At 42.5% G+C, this 14,383-nt stretch overlaps 1 protein-coding gene across 1 annotated transcript in view; it reads left to right on the top strand.

Annotated features, from left to right (window-relative positions):
- The window catches only part of PTPRJ (protein tyrosine phosphatase receptor type J), a 162,183-nt gene extending 148,294 nt beyond the window's left edge, over positions 1 to 13,889 (top strand). Inside the window, exons 21-24 of the mRNA XM_088017949.1 lie at positions 884 to 1,003; positions 4,939 to 5,099; positions 6,536 to 6,671; positions 10,204 to 13,889. Coding sequence (XP_087874075.1) covers positions 884 to 1,003; positions 4,939 to 5,099; positions 6,536 to 6,671; positions 10,204 to 10,362 — 576 coding nt within the window. The 3' untranslated portion in view covers positions 10,363 to 13,889. The remainder of the gene's footprint in view (positions 1 to 883; positions 1,004 to 4,938; positions 5,100 to 6,535; positions 6,672 to 10,203) is intronic.
- Positions 13,890 to 14,383: the final 494 nt, after the last annotated feature.

The following is a 14,383-nucleotide window of genomic DNA, read 5'->3' as shown; positions in this document are numbered from 1 at the left end:
AGGCTGAGCTGAGAGCATCAGCTCCATGTCATCATGTCTCCAAGTCCTGTGTTCTTTCTGGGAGCAGCGGTCTAGAAACTGGGATCTTTTTAACAAATACAGGTCCCGAGCTAGAGTCACAGGCTCTGGAGGTGGGGTCTGGGCATCTGTTTTTAAAGCAAAACAGACCTCCCAGGGGTGAGTCCGATAATCAGGTTTGGAAGCCACCTGCAGTGGAGCACACCTCGGAAAAGGGGGGAGGAGGGGGAAAAAAGTGTGTGTGAGTGTGTGTGTATTAAATCGTTTGCCAAATTAGGGATTCAGATATTCTTGGAGAGCAGAGGTTTCCTGATTTTTATTTCTGTTTATATCTGCCCACTGATTTATAGAAATCAAAGACCCAGAGTGATTTAATTTGATTCTCTTTATTGATGTTTGTATTTGTATTGTAATTAGTGTGAGTCTAAAAGTATTGGGGAAAGTTCTCATTTCTTCTAGCTGCAGGGGGTTATGGGTCAGTCTGAGTTTAGTTCAGTGGACAGTTGTGGGCTGGCTGTTGTCGGGGCCAAAGGGAGCTGGCGGGGACTGTGTCCTCAGAGAAGGGACAGTGGCTCTTCTGCTCTAAATCCATTTTCATGCAGAAATGGGGGCTCAGAGTGGGCCAGATCTTCTGAGTTCTTAAGAGAAGCCAGAAATCTGGATTTTTATGAGAAGCCTCCCAATTTTAAAAGAGTTGGCAATAATTCTAAATTAAAAAAACAATCTTCGGAGTCAAACAGAACCCAACTAAAGGGCTGACCCAGCCTCTGACACCAGTTTTCAATATCCGGTTTCCCGTGGGAGGCTTTAGTGATGGCAGATGGTGCGACCTGACTTTTTATATGAAAATGCAATTTTGTTCTAGACCAAATGTGAGGAGTACTGGCCCTCCAAGCAGGCTCAGGACTATGGGGACATAATGGTGGCAATGACATCAGAAATTGTTCTTCCAGAGTGGACCATCAGAGACTTCACGGTGAAAAATGTAAGTAAGAGGCCAAGATGGATAGGTCTCAGGTAAAAGGACCATATATTAGTTTGGGAGTGATATTTTTAGGTTGACATTAACCAATATTTTTTGTTAAGCATCAGAAAAATACTTTTGCTCTCTTTTTACACAATGAAACTATCTACCTACACTCTAAAGCAACCTTTAGCTTTACTTTTTTTTTAAATACATGTTTTTTTAATTTTTAAAGATTTTATTTATTCATTTGAAACACAGAGATACAGAGAGAGAGCATGAGCAGGGGGGAGACAGAGGGAGAGGGAGAAGCAGGCTCCCTGCTGAGCCAGGAGTCTGACGTGGGGCTCGATCCCAGGACCCTGGAATCATGACCTGAGCCAAAGGCAGACGCTTAACCAACTGAGCCACCCAGGCGCCCCATTTTTAAAAATTTTTTTTAAATTTATTTTATAAAGATTTTTACTTATCTTACAGAAAGAGTGAGAGAGCACAAGCAGGGGGAGCAGTAGAAGGAGAGGGAGAAGCAGGCTCCCTGCTGAGCAGGGAGCCCGATGCGGGGCTCGATCCCAGGACCCCGGGATCATGACCCAAGCTGAAGGCAGACGCTTAACCATCTGAGCCACCCAGGCACCTCTTAGCTTTACTTTCTTAAGAGGAAGTTCATGTTATTTTTTTTTTTCCTCATTGAAGTATAGTTGACATATAATACTATGTTAGTTTCAGGTGTACAACATAGTGACCCAACAATTATATACTTTATGCGGTGCTCACTGTGATAAGTTAGTCACCGTCTGTCACCATACACCGTCATAACTACATTATTGACTCTATCCCCTATGCTGTACTCTTCATCCCCGGGACTTACATATTTTGTAAGTGGGAGTTTGTACATCTTAGTCCCCTTCACCTCTTTTGCCCATCCCCTGACCCACTTCCCCTCTGGCAACCACCAGCTTGTGCTCTGTTTTTATCAGTCTGGTGTTTTGTTTTGTTTCGTTTTTGTTTTTGTTAATAGTACGTTATTCCTGAATGAGTATGAATCTTAGGAGCATGGCTCAGCAGCAGCAACTGTTACTTCCACTTTCAGGTGACTTGTTTATGGAATTTTTGTTATAAATGGAAGCCCCTTTGGATTATTTGGTTGCCAATCTGACATCAGGAGTGGCAATTTGCAGTTGGGAGCAGTTTATGAGAATAGTTATGTTAATAGGATTTCTGGGCATATACGCATGGCGTCACCCCGCAAAAGTTTTGGAAAAAAAAAATCCAATTACATGGTGTAGGCACTGCAGGAAGACAGATTATGTGTCCTTTTTCTTAAGGGTGTTTAGAAATAGAGACAATGAAACTACGTTGATATCTTTTGGTGGGCACATAAATTGGTATAACCCTTTGCTGTTTATATCAAAAATATAAAAATGACCATTCTCCTTTGATCTGGTGGTTCCACGTTTGAGAGTCTGTTTTAAAGAAATAATCTGAAATATAGGACAAGACTTATTATTCACAAAGAGGAATCTCAGCATTCTTTATAATGGAGGGAAGATTTGGAGCCTGTTCAAATATCTAGCTTTCAGAGAATAGATAACTAAACTCTAGGTAATCCAGTCGTGTATCATTATTTAGCTATTAGAAATGATGGCTGCAAAGAATGCGTAATTACCACGGGGAGACGTGAGATTGCAATTAAGTGAAACATACCAGGAGACAAAATTTTATGCATATTGCGAATAGTGCACCAAAGAAAAGCCTGGGAGTAGACTTCAGTGGAGTTGACTTTTATGGGGGGTTGGTGGGTTAGGTTCTCATTTGCAAGAATGATCCTTGGGGAGTCCATAAGTTATAGATACAGGATAGTATATGAAGTGTTAATTCTTTACTGATTGCTGTGTCTCAGAGGTCCTGGCTTCCATTAATATTTCAATTCCTCCCCTGGAGGTACTGCCAAAGCTGTTACCACACACTGATGCAATTCACAGTGCTTGAGAAACCCTCATACTATGCTTATTTCTATAGATTTCACCCGTTTTAAACAGACCGGATTATCCTCAGTTGCTTTCAGTGCTTGCGGAGGGGAATCCCCTTGCGGGAGGGGGATCATGGGTGGATTTGTCCACATCATTAATTAAACAATTAATTAATTAATTGTTTTTAATTGTAATTAATTTGTAATTTGTAAATTTAATTAATGTGTAATTAAAATTTAATGTTTAATTGTAATTAAACAAAATTACCACGATGTTATCATTTTTGTTAACTAAACTCCAGACTCCGTTTGGATTTCACATTTTCCACTAAAGCCCTTTCGTGTTTCAGGATCGAATGATTCCAGGATACCACATGGCATTTAGTAAAATACTACTTTTTTTCCCCCTAAGACTCCTTTTTAATTACACAAGATGCATGAATATATTTTCCTTTTTAAAAGTGGGAACACAGGGGCGCCTGGGTGGCTCAGTTGTTAAGCATCTGCCTTCGGCTCAGGTCATGATCCCAGGGTCCTGGGATCGAGACCCGCATCGGGCTCCCTGCTCTGCAGGAAGCCTGCTTCTCCCTCTCCCACTCCCCCTGCTCGTGTTCCCTCTCTCACTGTGTCTCTCTCTGGCAAATAAATAAAATCTTAAAAAAAAAAAAAAGTGGGAACACAGCAGATAGAACTAAAAGTTTCTTTTGACTGTCACCCCTAACCTGAGCCCCCTGGCCCCTCTGCAGAGATAATGCTGAAAAGTCTGACCTCCCCCTACCCCTGCCTGTCTGCTCATCTCACACAGCTGCTTTCCTTCTTTGGATGAATACTTTTGGTTAAATTTGTGTATGTCATCTTTGTGTGTATGAGATTTCACAGTACCCGCGCCCTCACTCTGCCTTTTCTCTCTTTTCCATATTTTGAACAATGTGAATGCACTGCTTTTGTAATGTATATATGTTAAAAAAAATAAGCCTCAAAAGGTGGCTTTCATAAAGGAGATGGAAATGCCTACAGTTTAGCTGTAGTTATGAGGCTGAGGTCAGTGTCCAGGGCTGGGCATAATGAGCACAGCTGAAACGGGACAGGAATGGTCCAGCCTGGGTGGTACCTGTTTTGGTCTGTGGTAGGAAACCAGTCTGTGTCATAACTAACTCTGTTACAACAAGATCCACTTTCTATTGTCTGTCTGATGTTGAAATAGATTTTTTTTTTAAGATTTTATTTATCAGACACAGCAAGAGAGGGAACACCAGCAGGGGGAGCCAGAGAGGGAGAAGCAGGTTTCCCAATAAGCTGGGAGCCCGATGTGGGGCTCGATCCCAGGACCCCAGGATTATGACCTGAGCCGAAGGCAGACGCTTAATGACTGAGCCACCCAGGCGCCCCTAGATGTGTGGTTTTTTTTTTTTTAATGGGGGGGTCCTTTTCTCAAACTCCTACAATTCTAAATATTTACTTAGTGCTCACTAGTTACCTGCTGCTTCATGAGACTCTCCGGAAGGCAGGTGGATTGTGAGGCAGCTCTTTCCCCAAAGGCTCTTAAATTCATTTTTGGTGTTTTGGTTGATGACATTCCCAGGTCGGCTCAGGGATGGGCTTCCTGAAGCTTTAAGGAGGTGTAGCTCTAAGACTGTGAGTACATGACTGGCAGGCACCTGTAGTAGGTAGGAAAGGAAGGTCTGAACTCAGGGTCAGAGGACGAAGCACTTGTGCTGCGTCTGAGCTCAGTGTGTGGGAGTCGCTTCCCTTTTCAGAATCTTTAGAGGATAAAAACCCCTCCTCCTTGGGCCTATTGTGGGATTGGATGAGCATGTCACAGTCTGGGCAAGCACTTTATCAGCTGTTGTACCAATGTGAAGTTGCAGTTTTTAGTTGTAACCACTCCTGTTGAGCCGCCTGTCCGCCATCCCGTGCGGCTCAGCATCCGGGGACGGCTCCATTTCATTGGCCTTCTCAGACGCTCACCTCTTTTCTTGGCTTTTAGATCCAGACAAGTGAGAGTCACCCTCTGCGACAGTTCCATTTCACCTCCTGGCCGGACCACGGCGTTCCCGACACCACTGACCTGCTCATCAACTTTCGGTACCTTGTTCGTGACTACATGAAGCAGAGTCCTCCTGAGTCACCCATTCTGGTTCATTGCAGGTATGCAAATGGCACTCCGTGTGTGACATTTCAAATGTCATTAGACAAGGAAGGCATATGAGGGAATGCAGTAGGTGTTTGCAAATTCAAGAAAGGTTTGGATAAGGGACCAGGGACTGGAACAGGGGTTGGCAAACTATAATCCATGGGCCAGATCTGGTAGATTGCCTCTGTTTTTTTAAAACTACAATGTATTGGGGCTCCTGGGTGGCTCAGTCAGTTAAGCGTCTGCCTTCGGGTCAGGTCATGATCCCAGGGTCCTGGGATCGAGCCCCACATCGGGCTCCCTGCTCAGCAGGAAGCCTGCTTCTCCCTCTCCCGCTCCCCCTGCTTGTGTTCCCTCTCTCGCTGTATCTCTCTCTGTCAAATAAATAAATAAAATCTTTGAAAAATAAAAAAACTACAATGTATTGTAATTTATTTCTTATTTATAACATTTTCTAATAAAACATTTCAACCTTACAAAAATAGAGAGTAATAATCTAATAAAGTATAACGTGAGGTCATGTATTTTTTTTTGTTAATAAGATCTTACAGATATAAAGCCTCTACTTATCGGTCTCCTTCTTACACAGTCTAATGTGGTCCTAAAGTGGATCTGAATCATTCCTTTGCATGCTTTTGTATTTTATTTCATATATATATCTATGGGTTTTATATAGCTTTAAACTTTTACCCTATTTTATGATAGATACATCATTCTGCAACCTCCTTTCTTCATTCAGCATTTTGGTTTGTTACTTAACAAAGTTGGAACACATAGTTCTAAATCATTTTATTTATTAATTATTTTTTTGGCATGCAAAAACTGTATATAAATTAACGTATACAAGTTCATGAGTTTGGAGGTACATACACCTGTGAAACCATCACCACAGCCTCTTTGGCTGCCTATTTTTGTAAATAAAGTTTTATTGGAACAGAGCCATACTCATTTGTTTATATATTGTCTATAGTTTCAGGCTATAATGGCAGAAAGAGACCATTTTGTCTGCAAAGCCAAAGATATTTATTATCTGATCCTTTACAGAAAAAGTTAACGCCCCCCCCCCTCCCGGCCCCGAACAATAAGACACTAGCTTTTAAGCTAAAGAAATTCATTTAGGACAGAGGAAAAGACGGGCTTTGTTGCCCTGTGGGGAATAAGTTGATGAAACTTGCCATCCTAGGTTATTGTGGTAACTTGAACGAAACTGAGATTCAAGAAGCTCTAGCAAGATGTTTTATTTGTGGCATTTGACTCAAAATGAACTTTAGGGTTTGGGTCCCAATCCCAAGCTAATGCCTTCCGACTCGCCAAGATTTCAGTTGAGCAAATATTTAATGATCCTGGGCGTTGATAGTGGGGGAGAGCAAGATATATGTACAGTGGGGACATTTGAGAGTTTTACATTAGACTAACCCATGGTGATGTGCTCATTTCTTTTTCTCTTCAGTGCTGGGGTTGGAAGGACAGGCACGTTCATTGCCATTGACCGTCTTATCTACCAGATAGAGAATGAGAACATGGTGGACGTGTACGGGATTGTGTATGACCTTCGAATGCACAGGCCTTTAATGGTGCAAACAGAGGTGAGGCCAAGCTGTGTTTGGCAGGCTGTTTTTCCAATCCGTTTTTAAAAGGTTGCATCATGTCACATACTTGAGTTAAAACATTTCAGCCTTCTACATCTTTCGGCTCTGGGCTGTGAAGTAACACTGGATTTCTTTAACATCCTTAACTGATGTGTGATTGAATGATCTGATCTAGCGAGGTGGTAGCTGATATCAGCAATGGAACAGTACAAACGAAGATACTATCAGGACTCCCTACCTTGAGGCTACTAACTCATCAAATAATCTGAACTTTGGCTTCTGGGTTTTAAACTCATAAAGCTGGTATTATCATGCTTTGTTTCTAAGAAGGTCTGACCATCCTTAAAATAAGCTCATGAATGGACTCATCAGACGTTAACGATGTGAATGAAATGGTGTAATGTTGCTGTGTGAATAGGCTGTGTATCCTCATCCAGCCGAGCAAATATGACACCACGTCAGTTATCATAGCTATAGGGGCTGGCTGGCCAATTGAGACGATGAATGCTTAATATGTACAGTGTCAGTTGGGTAAGACTGTTGGATTCGGCTTTCCCTGAAATGTTCCTGATAAACATTGTTTTCAAGTCATGTTCTCAACAGTATATTGGGAAATAGCCTTCCTCGATGCTGTAGGGGTGAATGCGCCTTGACTGGGATGAGAGCAGAATATTAATTTTGTATCAAGCTGTCTCCCCGTACCAATTTAGAACTCTATGAATATGGGCTATGTTTTTGAGTCTAGCAGGGAATGTTCTGGAGGCCTGGGTACATTGTGTGCTTTGGGGTGAGCAGCACGGTTGTGGTAGAAAGAGTGGAATTCACTTCTTTGTTGGTCAGAAGAGAGATTTTCTTTTTTCTGCTATAATTATGTAGAGTAGGACTCAGTCTTTTATCCCCTTTTGAGAAACACAGAAATCTTCTACCTGCCTACAAATTCTTTCCTTGTTCCTTTTCTTTTGTAGTTTGAAAATAATATAAACTTGTTTATCTTTCTGTATTTTATTTTTAAAAAATTTTTTGAGAGAGAGAGCATGCGTTTGTGAGCAGGTGTTGGCGGGAACAGGGGGAGGGGCAGAGAGAGAATCTTAAGTAGGCTCCATGTCCTCAGCGTGGAGCCCCATGCAGGGTAGAGGTGATGACCTGAGCTGAAATCAAGAGTCAAATGCTTAACCAACTGAGCCCCCCAGGGACCCCCCCTGTAAACTTGTTCATCGTACAACACCTAACGAAACAGGATTATGTGGAATATATTTTTCTCTATTACTTTTTCTCCCCCAGTTCTACTCCCTAGAGGTAGCCAATGCTTACAGTTTGTATATATCATTATAGGTTTCTTTTTTTAAAAAATAATATTTCTCCTTTTTTTTTTTTTTTAAAGATTTTTTTCATTTATTTGTCAGAGATTGAGAGAGCACAAGCAGGGGGAGAGGCAGGCAGAGGGAGAAGCAGGCTCCCTACCGAGCAGGGAGCCCGATGCGGGGCTCGATCCCAGGACCCTGGGATCATGACCTGAGCCGAAGGCAGACGCTTAACGACTGAGCCGCCCAGGCGCCCCTCATTATAGATTTCTTTATGTACATCTGTAGAAAGGCAATATATTGGGAAATAGCCACACACACAGTATATGTGTGTGTGTGTGTGTGTGTGTGTATACACACATATATATATGTATATATGTATATATATATATGGCTAGTGCTTTTTAAAAAAAAATCTGAGTACAGTTGACACACAATGTTCCTTTAGTTTCAGGGGTACGACATAGTGATTCAGCAAGTCTGTGTGATAAGTTGTGCTCCCCACAACTGTAGCTACCATCTGTTACTCTACAATGCTATTACAATACCATTGATTATATTCTCTATGCTGTACTTTTTACCCCCTTGGCTTATTCATCCCATAACTGGAAGCCTGTACCTCCCACTCCCCTCCCCTATTTTGCCCATCCCCCCCCCCCCAGCGATCATCAGTTCTCTGTATTTATAGGTCTGTTTCTGCCTTTCATTTGTTTGTTTCAATTTTTAGATTCTACGTCTAAGTGAAATCTTATGATATTTGTCTTTGTCTGTCTGACTTACTTCACTTAGCATAATACCCTTTAGATCCATCCATGTTGTCGCAAATGGCAAGATTTCATTCTTTTTTATGGCTGAGTAATATTCCATTGTAGATCTATACCACATCTTCTTTATCCACTCGTCTGTCAGTGGATGCTTAGGTTGCTTCCATATATTGGCTACTGTAAATAATACTGCAATAAACATAGGTGCATCTATCTTTTTCAATTAGTGTTTTTGTTTTCTTTGGGTAAATACCCAGTAGTGGAATTACTGGGTCATAATGGTATTTCTATTTTTAATTTTTTTTGAGGAAACTCCATACTGTTTTCCACAGTGACTGCACCAATTTACATTCCCACCAACAGTGCACGAGTGTTCCCTTTTCTCCACATCCTTGCCAACACTTGTTTTTTTGTCTTTTCTTTTCCTGCCATTCTGACAGGTGAGAGGTGATATCTTATTGTGGTTTTGATTTGCATTTCCCTGATGATGAGTGATATTGAGCATCTTTTCATGTGTCTGTTGGCCGTCTGTGTATCTTCTTTGGAAAAATGTCTATTCAGGTCCTCTGCCCAATTTCTAATCAGATTGTTTTTTCTTTTTGATGTTGAATTGTATAGGTTCTTTATATATTTTAGATATTAACACAGAGTATTTTTAAAAAATTGGATCCTGTTTTATATGTAATGCTGCACTGTGATTTTTTTTTTCTCTTAAAGCATCATGGATATCTTTCTGTCAGCATATACCTCTTCTTCCTCTTCCTCTTTTTAAATGGCTACCTGCAGATTCTGACAAGCTTGCCTGAGGGTTGTCCGCACCTAACTCTACCCTGCTTAGCCCCCTTAACCCGTCCCCTCTGTTGAGAATCACAATTTACTCCTTATACTGCACATGCTCGCTGACCAAGTAATTCTTGTTGGACTTTTTCTTGTTTGAAATATACATGTGCATTATTTCCTCCACATTCATTCTTTGCTCTTTCCCAAGATTCTGGGGCTCCTCCTTGGGGAGGGGAGGTGTGGGGAGCGTGTCCCTCTGGTTAAGAATGATTGATGACAGGCGCCTGGGTGGCTCAGTTGGTTGAGTGACTGCCTTCGGCTCAGGTCATGATCCTGGAGTCCCGGGATCGAGTCCCGCGTTGGGCTCCCTGCCCAGTGGGAAGTCTGCTTCTCCCTCTGACCCTCCCCCCTCTCATGTGCTTTCTCTCTCTCATTCTCTCTCTCTCTCAAATAAATAAATAAAGTCTTTAAAAAAAAAAAAAAGAATGATTGATGATGAGAATCTTGCTCTCTGTGGTTTCAGATTTCACCAGAATGTGGCGGCCTCAAGATAAATGTGAACTTGAACCGTTCACTGGGGGGGTCGGTGGATTTGGGGGAGTGGCGGTACTCTGAAAATAGCCTTGGGTGCTAATAATCTCTGGGACCGCTGCTCATTTGCTTTCTCCTTTTACTCTTCTACAGGACCAGTATGTTTTCCTCAACCAGTGTGTTTTGGATATTATCAGGTCCCAGAAGGACTCAAAAGTAGATCTCATCTACCAGAACACAACCGCAATGACAATCTATGAAAACCTTGCACCCATGACTGCGTTTGGAAAGACAAATGGTTATATCGCCTAATTCCAAAGTCAGACATTTCTGGAGTTACCCAGACCGTCACACCCACAGCAAAGGAAAATGCCCCGATGTGGACACGTTTTTATATGTCTAATATCTTAATTCTTTGTTCTGTTTTGTTAGAACTAATTTGAGGGTGTGAGGCTGCTCACGTGCAACATGACAGATGAGAAGTTGGGGCTGTCAGTGGCTGTGGATGGGTGGTGAGCTAATCAACGACATTTCTGATCACCAATGGGATGAGTTCACTTTTTGTGTTTTGGTTGTTTTTTTTTTTTTTTTTTTCTAGAGAATTACGGAACACCAGGAAAAGTGAGCTATGATTTTTTTTTTCTTTTTCAAAACAGATTCTTTTAAAAAAAAAAGACTATTTTATATGATTCACATGCTAAAGCCAGGATTGTGTTGGGTTGAATATATTTTAAGTATCAGAGGTCTATTTTTACCTACTGTATCTCGGAATCTAGCTGATGGAAAATACATAATTGTGGATGATTATCATGTAGGGAGGGGTACGTGGTGCCTCTTCTGCCTGGGTTTTCTATTTGAACATGTGCCTTTTCTGAATTATGCTTCCACAGGCAAAACTCAGTAGATATCTCTATTTTTGTATTGAATCTCATAATTGGAATATACGGAATATTTAAACAGTAGTTTAGTATCCAAGATTCAGCCTTCTCAGTAACATTCCTGTTCTCATTTGACTAGAGGAGGCCTCCCCCTCCCCCTCCACTTCTCCTCTCCCGTTTCGTGCTCTATTCTTTCTTCCCTTTTCCCTTCCCTTTTCCCCAAAGACACTTCTGTTGGCCACATTTTCAGCCCATTGGTTGAGTGAGAGTGGAAACCAGGTATCACCTTGAGAATTTCTGGGGGGCGGGGAGGGAAGCAGAGGAACCCTACAGTGACATAATCTCCTTTTTCTTGTCCCTGTTTTATCCCTTTTCTTGTTTCTGTATTTGGTAAGAAGGATTATTTAAAGGTGCAATATGTGACTTAGTGATTCATGATGCTCTAGGTTTTTAGTAATGTTTTACTCAGGTTGGCATTTTATGTGTGTCCATGTGTCCGTGTATGTGTGTGTGTGTGTGTGTGTGTTTAAAAGCGTGGCAATCTGTGAACACTTCAGTGTGAAAACAGTGTCTGATTAATCCCTCCTCCCTCAAAGTCCACTGGCTTTAGTCTCTCTGCAGTGACACACATCCATATCTACTGTATATATATATACTAAACTCTTAAAACAGTCATTCCTTTGAATTGAGGTGTACAAAGTTTGAATTTGTATCAAAGATGTAATTATTTTTAAAACATCTTTTCACTATACTGCTGCTGTAATTACTTTGATTTTTTTATGTAGATTTTTTTTTTTTTTTTTTTTTGCTTCAGGTGTTGTATCCACCAAGAATTTCAGAATGTACGTGGATTTATTTTATTGGTACATAATCTGTAAACTTCTCAAGGCATTAACATGAAAGGATTTGTTTCTTTTTATTTTATATTGTGGCTCAGGTTATATTTTGAAGAAGTTTTGTGTTTATTCTCCTATAGGCAATGAAGTGTATAAGGTCTTATGAAGGAATTACCAAGTCCCTGGAATCCTGTGGCCATTTTCCACAGTAATAAATCCTGCTGTAAACTTAGGACCATTGTGTCCGAGTGAAAACGGGAGCGGGGTCTTCTCTGAGTGCCCTGGTCACCGTTGACCTGGGGGAGCCCGTCTCCTGACCCTGCCGTGTTCCTCACTCTCTTGGCACTTTGAGAGCTGACTGGACATGCTGGTGGGTTATGAAGGGTGAACCACAACCAAAAGCCCTTGATTCAGTTCGGAGGTTTAGCGCTTCTACGTCTTTTGTCTCCCTTTTCCCTTTGAGGTACTGAAAGGATTAAAAGGAGAGGTGGTGACGGTGTCATATCTGGGGAGAACTTCCTTCCCACGGAGAAATTGCACTTTTTGCCGAATCCTTTGCTCTCTTTCATGGCAAGCAGTTCATTCAGCCTCGGGCCCTTAAAGGAATGGGTGGTGCAGGCCTGGGCGAGCCCTCTGGACTCAACTTCAGCGGGGCCTTCAGCTCTTGAGGTCTGCATCAGGGAGGCCGCGCTGCTGAGTGATGCCAGGTTTGGGTGGATGGCTTCCAAACCTTCACACTGGTCTGCCCCTCGATGCATGCAGATCTCGGAGAGTTCCCTGACTGCATCGAGAGGCCCCTGCCCCGGGCAGAAGTTCTCTGGGCCATACCGCTCTCCACTTCAGTTGTCAGGAAGTCAGTGGGATGGGTGCGTAGGTTGTCAAGTCCAACAGAGATGCTCTGCCCAGCCCTGCCTACATCCCTGCCATGGAGAAATCAGAGGGAAGGACTTGGCTCTAAAAATTCCTTTAAAAGGTTAAAGCAACAGTAATTGTAAACCTATTGTATAAAAACACACACAAAAAACCAGAAACCCTCCTCCCTCTGCCTGATACGAGTTTGGGAAATGGGCAGCAGCCCTAGCAAGCCACTCTTAGATGTCACTCCCAATCCTGGGAAGAAGGCTTGTGGTGGACAGGTCTGGATTCCACATGGCAGGTCAGACGAAGGTCACGAAGCTTCTTTGCATCCTGAAGAGGGCTGGATTTGGGGCCGCTGGGGGTGGTGAGGGTATTTATAGCACAGTGATTGAAAAGGGAAGATAATTGTGTAAATATAAAGGACACATGGGCTGGGGGTTGGCCAGAGGAAAGAGAAGGTGCTTTTGAGCTCCTGTCCCAAAGCCTCCCAGGAACAGTGAACTAAAATTTGTGGAGTCCAGTGGAATCACAGAGATGGTGTGATCATCCCTGCTTTAGTATTTGCCAGTTGCACACAGAAGAACAGCAAGGGTGGGATGAGTTACCCGTGAAAGATTGATGGTCAGTTGGTTTGGGGGATTTGGGTCATTGCTACCTTCTCCCAAGAGCAAGGGCGTTTGCCTCCAAAGGTAAACCTGGTGACACAGGGACCAGTGGAAAATGACATTTGGGGGTCTGTTCCCCGTGGGCACGTAGTGACCTCTGGCTGGACTTTGGCACATTTGACTGCACTGGATTTGGGCTTCATCGAGTCAGATGAAGGTTCCTGGGGTTCCAGAGTCCCCAGGCTCCTGGGGGGTGGGGGCCAAATATGCAGCTGATCCATGTTTGCTTTTCATCTGAGATGAAAAAACCTGGTTTTCTTTTGCAGTGCTGGGTTGTGCTTATTGAACTAAACGAGTCTTGGCGACTGATGTTGATTTGCCTCAAAAGTCCAAGTTCTGAGTTTTCAGACTGTGTAGCCGTCAAGTGTTCGACATACTGTAGCTTTTTTTTCCCTTGGGGGCACATATGAACAGGATGTGTTGATATGGACTCTAAAACTGTAATTTTCTTGTAACTATTTTGGAATGATGCATATTTCTAATGTTTGTTATACTTGTACAGAGTATTGCTGTTGGTTGCTTTTTTTTTTTAAGGAAAAAAATGGCCTGAAAAAAATTTTTTTAAAAAGACTCACAAATACCAAATATAAAAAATGTCAACACACTGTGCCTTTGTTTCTTTTCTCCCCCCACTTTTTACTTTATGGACACCATTTCATTTACGAAGCAGTGTCCTGGCCGGCGTGTAACTGGGGCATCTTTAACAACAGCATGTCCCTTTTGGATTTTCTACCTTGTCTTTGTTTGCGGGGCTGCCACAACAAAGTGCCACAGACCAGGAAGCTGAAACAACAGAACCTTACTTACTCTCTCACAGTTTTGGAGGCCTGAAGTCCAAGCTCAAGGTGCTGGCAGGCTGGTTTCTTCTGAGGCCTCTCTCCTTGGTTTGCAGATGGCTACCATCTCCCTTTGTCCTCACACGGTCTTCCTCTATGTGGCTCTGGGTCCTAATCTCTTTTTATCTGGATACCAGTTATAAAGGATTAAGGTGCGCCCCCCACCCCCCACCCCCCGAATGACTTAATGTTTACTGTACTCACCTCTTTAAAGACCATATCTCCAAATACATTCTGAGGTACTGGGGTTAGGAGTTTAA

Source organism: Eumetopias jubatus, unplaced genomic scaffold, assembly GCF_037043125.1.
Source record: "Eumetopias jubatus isolate StellerSeaLion01/CBP00866 unplaced genomic scaffold, mEumJub1_p1.0 scaffold_13, whole genome shotgun sequence".
NCBI lineage: Eukaryota > Metazoa > Chordata > Mammalia > Carnivora > Otariidae > Eumetopias > Eumetopias jubatus.
The sequence above is the reverse complement of the archived record's forward strand: the minus strand, read 5'-3'. Positions and strand labels throughout refer to the sequence as shown.